The sequence below is a fragment of the Neofelis nebulosa genome, chromosome 4 (genome assembly GCF_028018385.1).
Source record: "Neofelis nebulosa isolate mNeoNeb1 chromosome 4, mNeoNeb1.pri, whole genome shotgun sequence".
NCBI classification, from domain to species: domain Eukaryota; kingdom Metazoa; phylum Chordata; class Mammalia; order Carnivora; family Felidae; genus Neofelis; species Neofelis nebulosa.
This window is the reverse complement of record NC_080785.1, coordinates 127,305,300-127,323,319: the sequence shown is the minus strand read 5'-3', so window position 1 is coordinate 127,323,319 and position 18,020 is coordinate 127,305,300. Positions and strand designations below refer to the sequence as shown.

Sequence of the window (18,020 nt, the reverse complement as noted above, 5' to 3'; positions counted from 1 at the left end):
TTCATTCATTGTGTCTTCATCCATCATGTGACGTGCTGTTGTTCCATGTAGCCAATGCCTCTGAGAAATAAGATAGCAAACTTAATTACTTACCTCTCCTGGAATCATTGTCCAGATGTGTAGGATTTTCTCACATGGGGAGATTAGGGAGAGCCATTTCTGCTTACAAAGGAAAGGAAAGAATTGAAGTGATTACTGAGACAATTTTATATAGATAGACTTGGTTTTGCATTTTGGGTACATCAAAAGTCATATATTACAGCTGACCCTTGCCCATTGTGGAGGTTACAGGTTGATCCCCCATGTGACTGAAACTCTGTGTATAACTTTTGTTTACCCCAAAACTCAACTACTAAAAGCCTACTGTTGACTGGAAGCCTCACCCATAACATAAACAGTTGATTAACACACATTTTGTATGTTATATGTATTACATACTGTATACTTACAATAATAGCCAACTTTTTCTTAACGGTTTTTTCCATATTTCTAGGCTACGTAGTTTGTGAGTTTTTTGTAACTGTTGTGTATTTCCAAAAATTTGTCCAATATAGTTACTGAAAGAAAATCCATGTGTAAGTAGACCCACACAGTTCAAACCCATGTTGTCCAGAATTGACTGTACTTTTTTGTGGTTGTTTTGGGTATTTTCTAAATAATTATCTAAGCCTGAATTTGATTCCAAACACATATCCTTAAAACTTTTCCAACGTGTATTTTGAATTTAATTTCAATGTATTGATTGGGGTGACAAGTCCAAACACCTGTGTGAATCTGCCATATTTGTTACTTCACCAGAAAAGCTTGGATAAACTGTTCTTAAATAAGTCTGCCATTGCTCTACAAGGCCAAGACTAGAGGTAGATGGGGAGGCGGGGTCATTAAAGTGCAGAATCAGATCTTTCTTTAAAAATTGGGTATTTTGGGGCACCTGGGTGACTCAGTCATTTAAGCGTCTGATTCTCGATTTTGGCTCAGGTCACGATTTCGTGGTTTGTGAGATCAAGCCCCGCATCAGTGTGTAGCCTGCTTGGGATTGTCTCTCTCTTTCCCTCTACTGTCTGTCCCTCTCCCCACCTCCCCTCTCTAAATAAATTAATAAACTTAAAAAAAAGATTTAAAAATTGGATTTTTTGCATTATTTTTATTTTTAAAAATAGTTCATTAAAATGTGATTCATCTTGAGTGCTGAGTTTTTTTGGCCACGCTTACATTTTGCTTCTGTGCCTCACTGGCTTTACCCTAGTCTCAGCTCTAGAAAGTCCTGTGTGAACAGCAGCCAGAGTTTATGCTTTGATTTTTTTTTTTTTTTTTTTTTTTTTTTTTTTTTTTTTTTTGCTCCAGCAGCGTCTTATGTTGAAATACACTGGATAAATCAAGTTTTGGCAGCAAATGCTTAGAAAATGGATGAATGGAGGAGAAAATGGCTCTGGGTTGATAAGGGTAAATGTAATCCATGTCCACAGGACAGGAACTACTTCCTGGCCTGTAATATTTCTGAATGACCAATGTTTCCCCCAGACGGCAGGAGGTTCAGAAGGTTCATTATCTCTTTCAATTACTAGCTTTCCCATTTAGTACCCTGAAGCAATCATTAACTAAAGAGTTCACCATCAATAAACCGGAAAATATTTATTAAGCTGTGAGGACAGATGCAAAACAGTCCTCATAGCTATCAGGAATACAGCAGAAGCCTAGAACATGGTCCAGGATTTCCTCTAGCCTATTTGGCTGTTTGGACAGGTATGATATACACCTAGGATAGGACCCATTTGGGGGAAAATATAAACCCCGATGGAACATAAGGTCTTCTGAGCTCCTAGAAGGGCTAAGCTTAAATGACATCAGCAACCAGTTTCAAAAAAGAGAATATAATACTGTCACATCTAAAATGATTTATGCTTTCTATATTCATAGGCAGAAGGTGGATGAAGCGAAACCCCTTGAAGGTAGACGGTACCATATCCATGAAAATGGCACATTACAGATCAACAAAACCACAGAAGACGATGCCGGCTCATACTCTTGTTGGGTGGAAAATGCTAAAGGAAAAACTGCTGTGACAGCCAATTTGGATATCAGAAGTACTTTTATCTTGTTTTTACTTTGCATGAATTCTCACATAGGTTCAGTTTGTCCTTTTCCCAAATGAGACAATATGATATAAATTTGAGTGCATATTAAAATTTTTAGACTGTATTTTGAAACTCTCAGATTATGTTTCATCTGAAAGACCATCACTAAAATTATAGGAAATATTGATGACGTGTTCACCTCTTTTTATAATTTTAAAAGGGACCTAAGTGTTTGGGGGATGACCAGCAAGATTTTAAAATGCCCTATTTGGGGGTATTTCTGTAACTTTTATTTCAATAACCAACTCAACATAATGTCATCGGCAACCAACACTTTGAGCTAAAAGTTTCATGAACTCATCAAACTTCAGCTTCTTAAAGACTGGGGCATGATAGAATCAGAAAGGTTTGACAAAACCTCATGAACAACTTTGTGTTTATTCTCTCTTCAAAACAAAGTCCTGGGTTTCACTGACATTTTGATTTTAAAATTGCTCAGAAAATTCTTTTCAGGAAAACATAATAGGAAGATCCTACAGTGATTGTAGGGAGGATCTGTTTCTTGTGGTGCATCATCATCATGGCCTATCACTACTGCTGCTTAGAGAACAGGGTATATTTGTTCAATTGTCTGTCTTTACTGATGTGTTTATAATTCTCTGTCTCTCTTCTCACACATACCCTTCCTTCCTTGTTTTTCTTCTGTCTTATATTCTTTTACAGTATCTGTTTCTTTTTGTACCCTAAGTTATCCAACACGCCAACCCTGCGGATTATATTTTTAAAGCATGTAAATATACCCCTACTATGTCTGCTTAACTATGATGTCTTCCCCCATATTTAAGTGTCATATACAATTCTCAAAATGCCCTTGTGAAGTCAGTGAAGGTGATTTTTTTTAGACTTTATAAAACCAGCCTATATTAGAGTTTAACAACTCAGCCAGATTCAAAGTGAAGGACAGGGAAGCCTTGAATCCAAATGAACCTTCACATTCTTCTTGCCCAACACAGCACTTGATGCAAAGTGGACCTCAGAACTGCTAATTGACAAAGGGATGGACAAGGCCATGAACTTTTTGTCTGCTCTAAATATCCACTCTATATGAAAAGAATATATAGCAATTTTGCCAATGAAATATAAGAACACAATTTTGCATATAAAAAATGTCAAGAGTTGGATTGAGTAAGAGGCTATCTAGCATAGTGATTGGAAGAGCTTTGGGGGGCGCCTGGGTGGCTCAGTCGGTTGAGCGTCCGACTTCAGCTCAGGTCACGATCTCGTGGTCCGTGAGTTCGAGCCCCGCCGTCGGGCTCTGGGTTGATGGCTCAGAGCCTGGAGCCTGCTTCCAATTTTGTGTCTCCCTCTCTCTCTGCCCCTCCCCCATTCATTCTCTGTCTCTCTCTGTCTCAAAAATAAATAAACGTAAAAAAAAAAAAAATTAAAAAAAAAAAAAAAAAGCAAGAGCTTTGGTCTCTGCCAAATTGAGGTTCAAACTGCAGCTTAAAGCCCTTACCAGTTAGTAAACTTTGGTGTTATTTAATTTCATTTTAGCCTTATGTTCCCTGTAAGGTGAAAATGTTTATATTTATAGACTTATTATAATTATAAAGTGTTGCATGACTGTGAACTTTATTGCAGAGTCCTCGTAAATAGAATAAATGCTTATTAAGTAGTATCTGTTATTATTAAGTGGATTTCTGACTTTAAATTTAAAAATAGGAATAGATGTTTAATAATTCACTTATAATTAAATTCAATTAAATAGTGTCTTCAAGTTTCATGCCTTGGATACCAAATAATCAAATTGTTTTATCACTTTCAATTTCTAATCAGCTCATGGAGTATCATGTAGATAGCAAATGTTAAAATGTAAGTGTGGAATTGGGGGTCAGCTCATGAGATTTGGCCTCTGAGAAAGTCACCAAATGCCACAACAGGGTAAAGAACCTTTAATATGGCCTCTAAGGGTAAGGATCATATGTACATATTTTTTAACTGAGTAGATTGTCTTTCTCTCTTTGTTTCTTTGTCTTTCTTTCTTTCTTTTTCTTTTTCTTTTTCTTTTTCTTTTTTGTGACAGAAAGAGAGATAGTGCAAGTGGGGGAAGAGAGAAAGGGAGAATCCTAAGCAGGCTCCACGCCCAGTGCTGAGCCCAACTGGGGTTTGATCTCACCATGGTGAGATCATGAACCGAGCCAAAATCAAGAGTCAGACATAGAACCAACTAAACCACCCAGGCACCCCTGGGATCATATGTTTTGAAACAGTCATAATGAGCAAATGTTTTTAAGACATCCAAATATGATTCTTTTTAATTTATTTGATTTGAATTTGAATTTAATTTATTTGATATATTTAATTTTGTAGCTACATTTTTGAGCTTCATATTGTTAATACCACTAATACTCTAAATCACTCACCATACCTCATTCAACAAGAAATTCAACAAATATGTGTTGAATGCCTACTGTGTACAGGGTCCCTTTTGAGCTATGGGGAAACTTCCTGTAACAAAACAGACACAACCCCTTCTTCACAGGGCTTATGTTCTCATTTCCCACCTTTATGTCGATAGATCACCCATGTATGGCTTTACCATACCTCTGGTTTCTGAATTATTAATAAACACATTAATAGAAAATCAACTCATTGCCTTTTATCCCCTTACATTGCTTTGATCACATGACCAAAAGCACTAGAAGGAGAAATCATATTTTTTCAGCATCTAGAGACATTTATTTCATCACACTCTTCTTACTCTTTGGCCCAAGAAGTCGTATGGGGAATTTCTAAGATATTAATTAGTACTTCCACTCTAATTTCTCAGATGTTTGGGCCTGATGGAAAGAAAATAGTAGTGAAATATGATGTTAAGAAATTACAGTGCAAAAAAACATTGCATGAAGATATGACTATTACGTTGACAATTTTGGTTGATTAAATTGCAGGCACTTGATTACGAAGTAAGCTGTGATTTATGGTTCTAATGAGTCTCTTTGTTCGGTAAAAACAGATGCTACAAAACTTCAAGTTTCTCCTAAGAATCCTCGTGTCCCCAAATTGCATACACTTGAATTACATTGTGAGAGCAAATGTGACCCATATTTAAAACATAGTTTGAAGTTGTCCTGGAGTAAAAATGGAGAAGGCTTTGAAATTAATGCCACAGAAGATGGCAGGTAGGTACAGTCTTATGCTGTGTCATCATATTTGGGATTAACACCTAGCACTTGAAAAACAAATAGTTGTAAAAGTATTCACGCTGAATTAAAATATAAAAACTGATTAATTCATTTCAGTCTTCAAGGCAGTATTTATGTATTTATTTTTAATATATATTTTTGAGAGAGAGAGAGCATGTGCTCATGAGGGTGGGGGGGGGGGGGGCAGAGAGAAAGGGAGGGGCAGATAAAGGGAGACAGAGGACCCGAAGCAGACTTTGCGCTGACCGCAGAGCCTGATGCTCTCTAGAACTCACACACGTGAGATCATGACCTGAGCCCAAGCTGGACACTTAGCTGGCTGAGCCACCCGGGGGCCCCAAAGTCTTGGCATCAGGGCAGCGTTTGAAAGGTAATACAGGGCACTGTTTGGGTTTTCTCTCACATAGTTATCTTCTTTTTGCTACTGACTTTTAATAGAATGTGTACCTTGCTGTTAGTGCATGAAATAGAGTCCATTCCAGATGTGTGAGACAGAGGTACTGCATGAGTGTGCATGCTTACCAAACCACTGGAAAGACTGGGAGAGATGGGCCTAACGGAAGCTGCTTACTAAACTTTTGGGTTCTTTGTCACATAGAACTGCAGCTGTAAGCCAAAGGTCTGAAAAATGCTGCTCTTTACAGCCACCTCACGCCACTGGTGCTGGCAGTGACATAAACCAATGCCAGCTCTTGGGTCTTCCAGAGTCGCTGTCTGCTCACAGGGACCCAGAGGAGGCACTCCCCATCACCCTTTTACATCCCAAACTCAGATGAGTCTATCTCATTGGCAGAACCTAAATTATACCTACAGTCCTTCCAGTTAGAATGTATAGACAGCTATGCTTCTAAGCCTCCTAATCTCTGTGTAGAGAATACAGAAAAAAATATATAGAAGAGAGACTGTAGAAGGAAGTGTGAATAGATGCTGGATAGCATCAGACAATATTGAATAGCATCGGACAATATCAGAGTCCATCAAAGAGAGAAAAGACTCAGCATTTACTGAATGCCTGTGCTATCTTTCAAAAGCATGCAGAAGTTAGCTCTCCTCCCTTTTGCATTGTGACTAGTAGGGGTTAAAAATAGACCATCCTTAGCCAAACCTCCCCTGCAGTTTTGTGTTGTTATTCATGATTCTGAAAAAGTAAACCTGAAGATAGTTTGTGCATTCCTTCCGTGAGACTGCGGCAGTGTGGTGAGTAAGAGCGTGCACTCTGGAGTCCAGCAGCCTGGATTTAAATCTCATCTCGTTCACTTATTGTGTCTATGACTTTAGACAGGCTCCCTAACTTCACTGTGCCTTAACTTTACATTCTAAGATACCTCCACAGGGTTATTATGAGTTAACATTCCAAGCACTTAGAAAATACTCAGTCCAATTTAGTGATCATGATTTGTACTAATTTCTCCAGACATTTGGTTTATCTCATTTCTCTGACATGCTTGGCCCCTATTGGTGTGTGTGTGTGTGTGTGTGTGTGTGTGTGTGTGTGTGTGTGTTTACACCACCGCTATGCAGAGGAATTGGTCTCAGCTAAGTACTTAATTTATTCCATCTCATCCTTCCCGTATATATGAATTTGTGGAAAGGAGTGTATGTATTGGAACTGTTGTCGCTGAAACAAGAGGAGATTAATTATTGACCTAAAAGACTACATATTGCAACAGAGATCTTCACCCTTAGGTTAGGTCTTAGTCAATCTGTCAACTGCTCAGATCTCCCCATATTCTCCCTCTTTTGTCACTGCTGCCTAGTTACCTGGTGTCTTCCATATAACCTCCAGGCTTCAGTGATGAAGGGAGTCAGAGACTCGTGCCTTGTGGGTGATGTGACCTGCATATTTAGGCCCTGATCCCAGAAACTCCAGCCATCCTCTGTATGGCCGAGTTTAATAGGTTCTGCAGGATGCTGAGGCTGACACTCAAATGAACCTCTGGCTGTCTTAGCAAACTAAGCCAGTGACACAGATGTTCTGCCAGTTTTCCCTAGGGCAGGGGTGAGCAACAGTAACCTCAGCTAGAATTTCTTAGAAGAGATCACTGGAGTGGAGAAGGCTGGGAGTAACTCTTGCTGTTGAGGTTGACTGGGGCCAGGAGCACGCATGGACATTTAGCAGGGAGCAGAGATCACAGGTCTCGGTTAAATTTCAAGGGAACCATTAGGAAGCTTCTGTCTCTGACTTTCTGCTGGGACACCTTCTCCTTACTGGTAGGCGAGGGGCCTGAGACTTTTATCTAGAAAGAGGTTAAATGAGTTTTACATCAGAAACGTCAATTACCCCTCTTTGGGTGAGCGCAGACCCTGCTTCTGGTGAGCCCCTCTTCTCTCTCTCCCTCTCTCTTTCTGCCCCTCGCTCACTTGTGCCCTCTTTCTTTCAAAAATACAAAAGAAATGTCAGTTGTATGAGTTTCGCTCCTTCTCTGCAAACACATTATTTATCTCAACTAAATAGCAAAAGTCTTAAAATATAATTGATATTTAGTGGAACTTAATTTTTCTAAAAGTGCTTAAATAGTTAAGTTGACAGTACATAGGTGTAGGGTAAAAAGTGTAATTTATAGTAAGGAAATTTCCATGTAGTAAACCGGATTACAAATTGGCAAAATAGGGTGAATGGTAAAAAGCTCGGTGCAAACGATTTGCAAAAAGAAGTGCTAGTCTGCCCTCTACTGTTCAAATAAATATCATGGTTTAATTGTTATCTGATCTATTGGATGTGCAGTGTGCTAGGGGAGTGGACGGGTGGAGAAAGGCAATCTTGTCAAAAACAGATTGTCAGTCTCTGTGTCAGACAGTTTGACTCTGTAGATCTGGGGTGTGATTCAGGAATGTCCCTTTGGAAGAAGTCCCCAGTTGATCCTATGTAGGTGATTCCCTTCACAAACCTTAAGAATTATTCACATGTATCTTAGCTATTATAATGAAGAATACAGTCTTCAGAAACACCAGGCAACACAGTTGTGTCACTGCTCCATGCATCACAGATGGTTGGAGTTGATAATTAAAACAAAACGGATCCCTTTCATGGCTGTGTAGACAGTTGTGCATGCTCCAGTAACCCCATGTCCCCAGTTTTCACCTGTGGCACTCTCTAATAAAATTTGCATTATGTGAAGATGTGTGTGTGTTTTTTTAACTCTTCCTTGAATTTTTTTATAGGGAATATATATTTTTGAATATATATTTCTGCTGTTTCTGTTGTTTTCATCCTCATCATATACTCATTTATTTTTACTGGTAGGATAATTATCGATGGACCTAATTTGACCATATCTAATGTCACCTCAGAGGACCAAGGTATTTACTCTTGTTCAGCTCAAACTGCCCTGGACAGTGTTGCTGATGTAACTCATGTAACCATTCTCGGTAAGTGCGCTACTAATGGGAAATGTCTGTTCGTTTCTTTCTTGTTACGAATTAAATTCCATTGTTCTTAGACCATTAAATCAACAATTACTTGAGCCCCTGTACATATACTGTTAGTTTGAATTTTTCATTTAAATAACTCCACTTTCAAATGCTTTCTCCTCTTCTGGCTTTAAAGAAATTAATTAATGCTTAATTTCTTTTCCCTGCATGGTAATGTTTCCAGTAGCAGTGGGAGGTTGGCGATGCTATCAGCAGAAAGAAAACTGAAGCACGCTTGAGTTGTCAGGGCATTTGAGCTACCCTTTCCTAGCATGCAGAGAAAATACAACTGAGGAATGGAGATGGGTTTTGTGGAGGGATCAGGCTGGGAGTCCCATGGTGGTGGCACAGTGGTCATGCCCTAAACCAAAGGCAGGGGCTAAGTTCTCAGGGTTCTGTGAAGGGTGTGGAGGAACTTCAAGAGTTCTACAGAGGAATGCCTTTGATTTTTTTTTATGATAATGCTAATTAGAAAAGAATGTATATGCTTCACTAGTTAATCAACACAATTACTCCTCCGGTCACCCATGGTTAAAGCTCTTAGAACATTCTGGTGCATTTCTTAGACCACCATTAGCTCTTGAACCATCTCTTAGACCATCTCTCTTCCAGTTTGCTTGCCAGATTTACTCCCCACAAGCTATCTGATAGGGAAAGCTGACTTATATGGATAACATCAGCGAACCACTTACCCTCAAACTTCCATTTGTTTCAACCAATGGGAAGCCCTGGCAATAGATGAGGGTGGGTGTATTTATTCTCCATATTCCCTCCCTGCAGGCTGACTGTGTTCATTGTCATTGATTCCTCCCAGGGAGGCTCTCTCCACAAAATCCTCTCTGGTGAAATTCTATTAACTGCTCCCTCCACCCCTCACTCCATATATTCTGCCTACATCTTTTGAAAGAGTTTTTTTCCTTTTTTTTTTTTTTTATTTTTTTTTTAACGTTTATTTATTTTTGAGACAGAGAGAGACACAGCATGAATGGGGGAGGGGCAGAGAGAGAGGGAAACACAGAATCGGAAGCAGGCTCCAGGCTCCGAGCTGACAGCACAGAGCCCCACGCAGGGCTCGAACTCGCAGACCGCAAGATCGTGACCTGAGCTGAAGTCCGACGCTTAACCGACTGAGCCACCCAGGCGCCCCGAAAGAGTTTTTTTTCTAAAAACTCTTGGCACTATCCAAATTGTGTGAACTATTGAATTTCTGCTGGGACCCTGACTGATAGAGACCTTTTTTTAAAATAGTTTTCTGTTACAATTTTTTTCCCCTGTGAGAACCATTTAGTCTTTCTTCCAGTTTGCTGATATTCCTTTAAAGTGTTTGATTTTGCCTAACTCCTTTATTACATATGTAGATTAATCATTATTAGTAACAGGATTTGTATCTTTAGCTCTCTGGTTGCTGGGATCCACAGGTAGATTGCTAATAGAGTGTCCAGGATGAGAGGAAATAATTCAGTGTATTTGGAGGTAGGATGTGAAAAATGACTAAACATGCTAGATCTCTTCAAGAGAAGCAAATATATATTTCAAGGGAAATAAATGACCATCATGTTTAAGTGAAACAAAGGGTCATCAGACTGGGTTCTACACACACATACACACACACACACACACACACACACACACACACACACACAAGTTCCCAAGTGGTAAAGGGTATGGACTTGGTTCAGTAGAATTGTACCTTTAGGTGAGATGTTTGGTCATAGGAATTTAGCTGCTTCAGGGGTTTGCACACAGAAAGGCCCAACCCTCTAGTAGTTAATCCACTAGTGAGCCATCAGATAAAATAGTTGAGCTTCAGGTAAAGTAGAGTTTGTCTCAGGCACTGCAAGTGTAGGAGAAAGTTTCAGAATCCCTGGACTTTTTCCCTAAGTATCTTAAGCAATGGAGCCAGCTAAGGGATTGGGACACCATACCACTTGCTGCACACTGTCCAAAGCTCCTTATAAAATTTAATATATGAGTCATGTGATTAGGCTACTATCTTCCAAAACCATTAGATTTTGATAATTTTAAATAGAGTTGCTGTGATCACATGTAATACTTACGTATGAAGTTTTTAACCAATTTTCTAAGAATAAAAATAAATTCATTTAAAAAATATTCTATGACAAGATTGCATTTTCTTAACCACTTCTTGGAGTTTACCTTCTAATATTTGCAGCCAATCCCTGGTGTAAAGAGGCATATCTCACTAACTGATGGTAACGAATAGATCCCTGTGTAGTTTAGAGAAACTTCTTTTCCCCAGAAAATAATTTTTGAAAAGATATGCTTGACCTGTTGCAATCAGAAGTAACTGTCCTTGATCTAACTGTCCTTTAACTATATCAATCTTTTAAGTATCAACTGTACTCCATCAATTCTAATTCCATATGCTTCTTGGAAAGAGCAGATTTTAATGTCAGATGCTACAGTCTGTATTGGTTGCTTTAGGTAAGTTGAAAAATGAGTGAGCTCTTAGTAAGTGTTGAAGAGAAATGTAAATTCTCTGAGCTCACAGATCTGAAACCTGTTGAGGAAATAATTTCTTATTTAAGGCCCTGAAGTTTGCACAGTCACTGACTGCATTTTTAAAATAAAGTAGTCTCTTTTGAATAAAAAACAATGTTTTTTTTGCCAGTGTAAATTTCCAGAAATTGGTGAATACTCAGCAGGGGCGTAGATGATGCCTCCCACTTGGGGAATAAGGAGCCCATGGGAAGGTCCTAAGAGATATTACTTAATTGTCTCCACTGAGAAAAGACAAATGTCCCTGGGTACAAGAGAGAATTGAAATCAAATTTCAGAAGTAAAGACCATTAGGGATAAGTTTGGTTTTTTGTTTTGTTTCACTCTTCCTTTATTTTGATAAACATTTCCATGGACTGTAACACTCAAAGTCATCACCTACTCTTAGTATCCAAAATCTATAAAGAACTTATAAAACTCAACACCCAAAAAAATGAATAATCCAATGAAAAATGGGATGAAGACTTGAATAGACATTTTCCCAAAGAAGACATCCAGATGGCCGATAGACACATGAAAAGATGCTCAACATCACTCACCCTCAGAAAATGCAAATCAAAACTACAATAAGATATCCCCTCACACCTGTTGGAAAGGCTAAAATTAATACACAAGACACAACAGGTGTTGGTGAGGATGTGGTAAAAGGGGAACCCTCTTACACTGTTGGTGAGAATGCAAACTGGTACAGCCACTGTGGAAAATAGTATGGAGATTCCTTAAAAGGCTAAAAATAGAACTACCCTACAATCCAGCAATTGCAGTACTATGTATTTACCCCCCAAATACAAAAATACTCATTCAAAGGGATACATGCACTCCAGTGTTTATAGCAGCATTACCTATAATAGATTACAGAAAAGCCCAAGTGTCCATTGATTGATGAATGGATAAAGAGGATGTGGTGTGTGTGTGTGTGTGTGTGTGTGTACACACACACACACACACACACACACTGGAATATTATTGGCAATAAAAAAGAATGAAATCTTGCCATTTGGAGTGACATAGGTGGAGCCAGAGTATTAAGTTAAGCAAAGTCAGTCAGAGAAAGACAAATATAGGATTTCACTCGTATATGGAATTTAAGAAACAAAAAAATAAGCAAAGAGGAAAAAAAGAGAGGAAAAACCAAGAAACAGACTTTTACCTATAGAGGGCAAACTGATGGTTACCAGAAGGGGGGTGGGCAGGGGGACAGGTGAAAAGGTGAGGCGACTAAGGAGTGCACTTGTTGTGATGAGCACTGGGTGATGTATGGAAGTGTTGAATCACTAATACACCTGTAACTAATATTACACTGTATGTTAACTAACTGGAATTTAAATACATTTTAAAATTAAAAATTTTTAAATTAAAAAAAAATCATCACCTACTCAATTTTCTAGTCTGTGACATATTTATTGGTGCCAGATTTTTCCCTTCCAATAAAAACAGACTTCCTACTCTTTTTCAGAACTCTAGGCCAAGAGAGTATAAAAGTTGCTGTTATATACTCAGAATTCATTGTTAGAAATTACAATTAATTCACAGCATACAAAAAAGAAAGCCTGAGTTCATGTTGTTTATCTTATTTTCCTATAGTCATAGGACCTAATTTTATTGCTCGAATGTGGTAATTGCATGCATGATTGAAGTGATATTATACTTTTCACTTACTCATTTAGTCACAAAACATTTATATGCAAAGCACTGAGGGTGATGCAAATATTAATAAAATGCAGTCCCTATAACTCTTTTTTTTTTTTTTTTTCTGGTAGATCTTTCTTTTTTTTTTTTATTTTTATTTATTTATTTATTTATTTTTTAATATATGAAATTTACTGTCAAATTGGTTTCCATACAACACCCAGTGCTCATCCCAAAAGGTGCCCACCTCAATACCCATCACCCACCCTGCCCTCCCTCCCACCCCCCATCAACCCTCAGTTTGTTCTCAGTTTTTAACAGTCTCTTATGCTTTGGCTCTCTCCCACTCTAACCTCTTTTTTTTTTTTTTTCCCTTCCCCTCCCCCATGGGTTTCTGTTATGTTTCTCAGGATCCACATAAGAGTGAAACCATATGGTATCTGTCTTTCTCTGTATGGCTTATTTCACTTAGCATCACACTCTCCAGTTCCATCCACGTTGCTACAAAAGGCCATATTTCATTTTTTCTCATTGCCACGCAGTCCCTATAACTCTTGAAGGTCTGTCATATTCAGGAAATGAATCAGGTACATAAATAAACATATGAGCAGGAAGATACTAATCCTCTTGAGATAGATCATGTTTCTCAAAATTGCACATAATGGGAATGCAGGGCAACTGCTTAGAAATGAAGATTCCTGGGCCCAGCTCCGTCAGTAAGCCAGAGAGACAGGGCCCGGAAACAAATCCTCATTGTTAATATCTACTTCTGAAAGAATGTTTATGATCATGGTCAAGGATGCCCTTTGAGAACTGGCATCAGAGGGAAGGGAGAAAGTGTTTATGGTAGGGAATATATGTGCAGGAAGCTGCATTTGAAGCAGAACTGGAAGGGCTGCTGAGATGTGGACAATTGGGTGTGGAGACCCGGGCCTGGAGAGAAAGAAAGGGGGCTGGCAATGTGCCTCAGGGAGAAAATTGAGTGGACAAAGCCACGATCTGCACTCTCCTTACCTTAATTTTTTTTTTATTGTTAATTAGATGTTCCGGATCCACCAGAAAACCTACACTTGTCTGAAAGACAGAACAGGAGTGTTCGGCTGACGTGGGACGCTGGAAATGATCACAATAGCCGTATTAGTGGTAGGGAGTACTATGTTGGGGTAACAATGTTCCTGAAATTCCTGAGTCACAGTTAATATTAAGGCCATTTTTTTTTTTTTACCACAGTTCTAGATTATCCTTCTTAAAATATTTTTTCAAACTTTTTTTATGTTTATTTACTTATTTATTTTGAGAGAGAGAGAGAGAGAGCACGCACATGCACAAACTGAGGAGGGGCAGAGAGAGGGAGAGAGAGAATCCCAAGTAGGGTTCTCACTGTCAGTGTAGGGTCCAACCCAGGGCTGGAACCCATGAACTGTGAAATCATGACATGAGCTCGAATCAAGAGTCAGATGCTCAACAGACTGAGCCACCTAGGCTCCCCATCCTTTCATACTTTTTATATTGTATGTAAGTGTTATTATAACTTAAACATACTAACTCCATTCTAATTTTTACTTTTTCTTATGCTTCTACTGCCAGAATACATTGTTGAATTTGAAGGAAACAAGGAAGAACCTGGAAGATGGGAGGAACTGACTAGAGTCCAAGGAAAAGAAACAACAGTCTTATTATCTTTGGCTCCATATGTGAGATATCAGTTCAGGGTCATAGCCGTGAATGAAGTAGGGAGAAGCCAACCTAGCCAGCCATCAGATCATCATGAAACACCTCCAGCAGGTATGTGAGTTCTCACATCAGGTTTTGAAATATTTTGAAAATATTTTGAATATTTCAAAATAAAATATTTCAAAATATCATCAATTTCAAAATATTTTAGTTTTGTCCCATCTTTCAACATATGAAACAACAAATTGATACTATGGTGTAGGGTTTTATTTATTTATTTATTTATTTATTTATTTATTTATTTTTTTTTAATTTTTATTTTTGGGACAGAGAGAGACAGAGCATGAACGGGGGAGGGGCAGAGAGAGAGGGAGACACAGAATCGGAAACAGGCTCCAGGCTCCGAGCCATCAGCCCAGAGCCTGACGCGGGGCTCGAACTCACGGACCGCGAGATCGTGACCTGGCTGAAGTCGGACGCTTAACCGACTGCGCCACCCAGGCGCCCATGGTTTTAGATTTCTCCTAATAGACAGCTTGAAAAGTTCTGTGAACTAACAGCACACAAATATCCAAAGTACATCAGATTAAAAAGTAGTATATGCATGTTTGATAGAGAGCAGGAAATTACAAGGAGGTATATGAGCAAACATTACTTTGAATTATCTGTGATAGGTAAGTATCATGTTAAAATCAGGTATCAAGTATGTTATAAACTGAATTTTAGTATATAGAAAATCAGCTTTCTCCCTTTATATTCCTTTTTATTTAAATTTTCTGAAATAAAACAGTTGATTCATTGTAGTCACCTTGTTAACATTTTCTTCTAATGTTTATTTTTGAGGGAGGGAGGGAGAGAGAGAGAGAGAGAGAGAGAGAGAGAGATAGCATGAGCACAAGTGGGTGAGGAACAAAGAGAAAGGGGAACAGAGGATCCAAAGTGGGCTCTAAGGTGACAGCAGAGAGCCTGACGTAGGGCTAGATCCCACGAACCATGAAATCATGACCTGACCCAAAGTCAGACACTTAACCGCCTGAGCCACCCAGGTGCCCCAACACTTGAAAATATCTAGGAATGCTTGAGTGGTCATAACAGTGACATTATTATTTTTTCCCCTGGGCAAAATAAATATGCTAGGGTATAACTTCCTTTTTGGATTGAGGAAAAGCAAGAAGAGATAGTAACTGAATCACACATACGTGTGTGATTTAAGTGTAAGTTGCATTTGGCACTAAAACTACACTTAGCCCTTTCTTATGAAATGGAACCATCTGAATATATTTCATGGGCACATTACCTGCTCTTTCCTATTTGTTGTCCCTAACACTGGGCTGTTGAAATTAAGACATGGTGTTTGTCTGTTAAGATGGAAATATTCACAACACACATTACTAACAGTAATTCTAATAGGAAAAGGAAAGGTTTAAAATTAAAATGTATATTTAAAAAGTAGGTTTAACATTTGGGGATGCCTGGGTGGCTTAGTCAGTTGAGCATCTGACTCTTGATTTCAACTCAGGTCATGCTTTGAGGGTCATGGTATTGAGGCCCGTATGAGGCTCTGTGCTGAGCATGGAGATTAAGATTCTCTTAATCTTAATCTGATTAAGATTCTCTCTCTCTCTCTCAAATATTTTTTTTAAAGTAGGTTTAAGAATTTTAAAAAAGCAAGTTGAAAAATTTAAAGAGCAGGTTTAAAATGAAGATACCTAAAATGAACCATCTACTTTCTATTAAATAATAATTATATTACTTCAAGCATATGATTTTACCCCTTTAAATAAAAATATATATTAAATTTTTTTAATGTTTATTTATTTTTGAGACAGAGAGAGACAGAGCATGAGCGGAGGAGGGTAGAGAGAGGGAGGGAGACACAGAATCCAAAGCAGACCCCAGGCTCTGAGTTGTCAGCTCAGAGCCCGATGCGGGGCTTGAACCCACGAGCCATGAGATCATGACCTGAGCCGAAGTTGGATGTTCAACCGACTGAGCCACCCACGCGCCCCAAATAAAATATATATTTAAAAGCTGCCTTATGTGAGCTCATGGATAGGTTAACTAATCTTATAGTGATAATCATTTTACAATATATACATATAAATATAAAATGTGTATCTATGTATTTGATACGTATATGTATATATATACATACATACACACTTATGAAATCATTACACTCTATACCTTAAACTTACACAATGTTACATGTCAATTACATAAAGCTGGGGGGAAAAACTGCCTTAAGTCTTTTTATAGACTTGGCCAGATAGAAATAAACAAATACAATCAAAGTTATTTAAAATTGTTTTTAGCTGGAGGAGGGATGACAGGCTGATTTACCTATGGGCCATAAAATTGGAAAGTGTAATTTTAATACTTATAATTTTTTAGCTCCAGACAAGAATCCACAAAACATAAGGGTTCAAGCCTCTCAACCCAAGGAAATGATTATAAAATGGGAGGTATGTATTCTTTAATGTGTTATACACTACTTTGTGTTCTCTCTTTTTCTTTCTTTTAGATCTGCATGCTACGTGTAAGGATAGAAAAATATTTTTTAAGAACAAAGATATAAGATTTGTATATTTGATAAATGTATTCAATTTGTATATTTTACAGATCTTTGTGATTAGAATATTATTAGAATGTTAAACATTGGTAAATTATGTAAAATTTATAAAGGTTGATATAATTGTGATCAATTATCAAAATTGTCAGATTTTTTTAGTATTTTTACAACTAGTATTCTCAATCCTTTCATGTAAAAAATATACTCAAAAATTTTCACTAGATTTTAGTACATGGTCTAATAAACATTATGAATATCTAAAGGATGGCTGCCAAATAATACCCACTACTTACTAAGCACGATCAAGCTTTTTGTATACGGTTTTCTAATTCCGAAAACAACCTTGTCATTTACAGCTTTGTCTAGATATAGGAGCTGAGGTCAGGGTGATTGGCACTAGACATCAACAAACCTAGGGTATCAGCATAGGTATCTGTGGACTTTAAACTGCACTTTTTGCCCCTTTATATATCTCTATTAAAGGTTATGAAGTAGACTTTTGTCTTTGAATTTGGCATGAAATTTCACATCTGCTCAGATGACTTTATTTTGGGTGTCATTTCTAAATTTCTTCTTAGTGGGTAATTTTTCCCCCCTTTTTTTTGGACATATTCATGAACAAGTAATTTAACCTACTTGAAAGTAGATTACCAAACATTGTGATTTTAATAATAGACTTCCAACATTAAATTCCCTGAATTGTATGTAAATGTATAACATTCTTGCATGTATGCCGGAATATACTATTTTATTTCTAAACCTCTTTCCGGATACGATTTTGCGAAGGGTTTTAGGATGTATGAACCTTAGTTTGATGTTTTTTAGTCAATATTTTTATATTAACACTAACCCATTATTCACATTTCAGTGCAATTAAAGTTTGTGAATTTGAAATTTGAAGAAAAATGGTAATACACAGAATCTAAATATATC

The 18,020-nt window shown here is 37.9% G+C and overlaps 1 protein-coding gene across 13 annotated transcripts in view; it reads left to right on the top strand.

Annotated features, from left to right (window-relative positions):
- CHL1 (cell adhesion molecule L1 like) overlaps positions 1 to 18,020 on the top strand; it is a 201,534-nt gene that overhangs the window by 165,213 nt on the left and 18,301 nt on the right. For all 13 annotated transcript variants that reach the window (XM_058726201.1, XM_058726192.1, XM_058726197.1 and 10 more), the window contains 6 exons: positions 1,918 to 2,084; positions 5,092 to 5,257; positions 8,526 to 8,650; positions 13,883 to 13,984; positions 14,429 to 14,626; positions 16,910 to 16,980. In XM_058726201.1, coding sequence (XP_058582184.1) covers positions 1,918 to 2,084; positions 5,092 to 5,257; positions 8,526 to 8,650; positions 13,883 to 13,984; positions 14,429 to 14,626; positions 16,910 to 16,980 — 829 coding nt within the window. The remainder of the gene's footprint in view (positions 1 to 1,917; positions 2,085 to 5,091; positions 5,258 to 8,525; positions 8,651 to 13,882; positions 13,985 to 14,428; positions 14,627 to 16,909; positions 16,981 to 18,020) is intronic.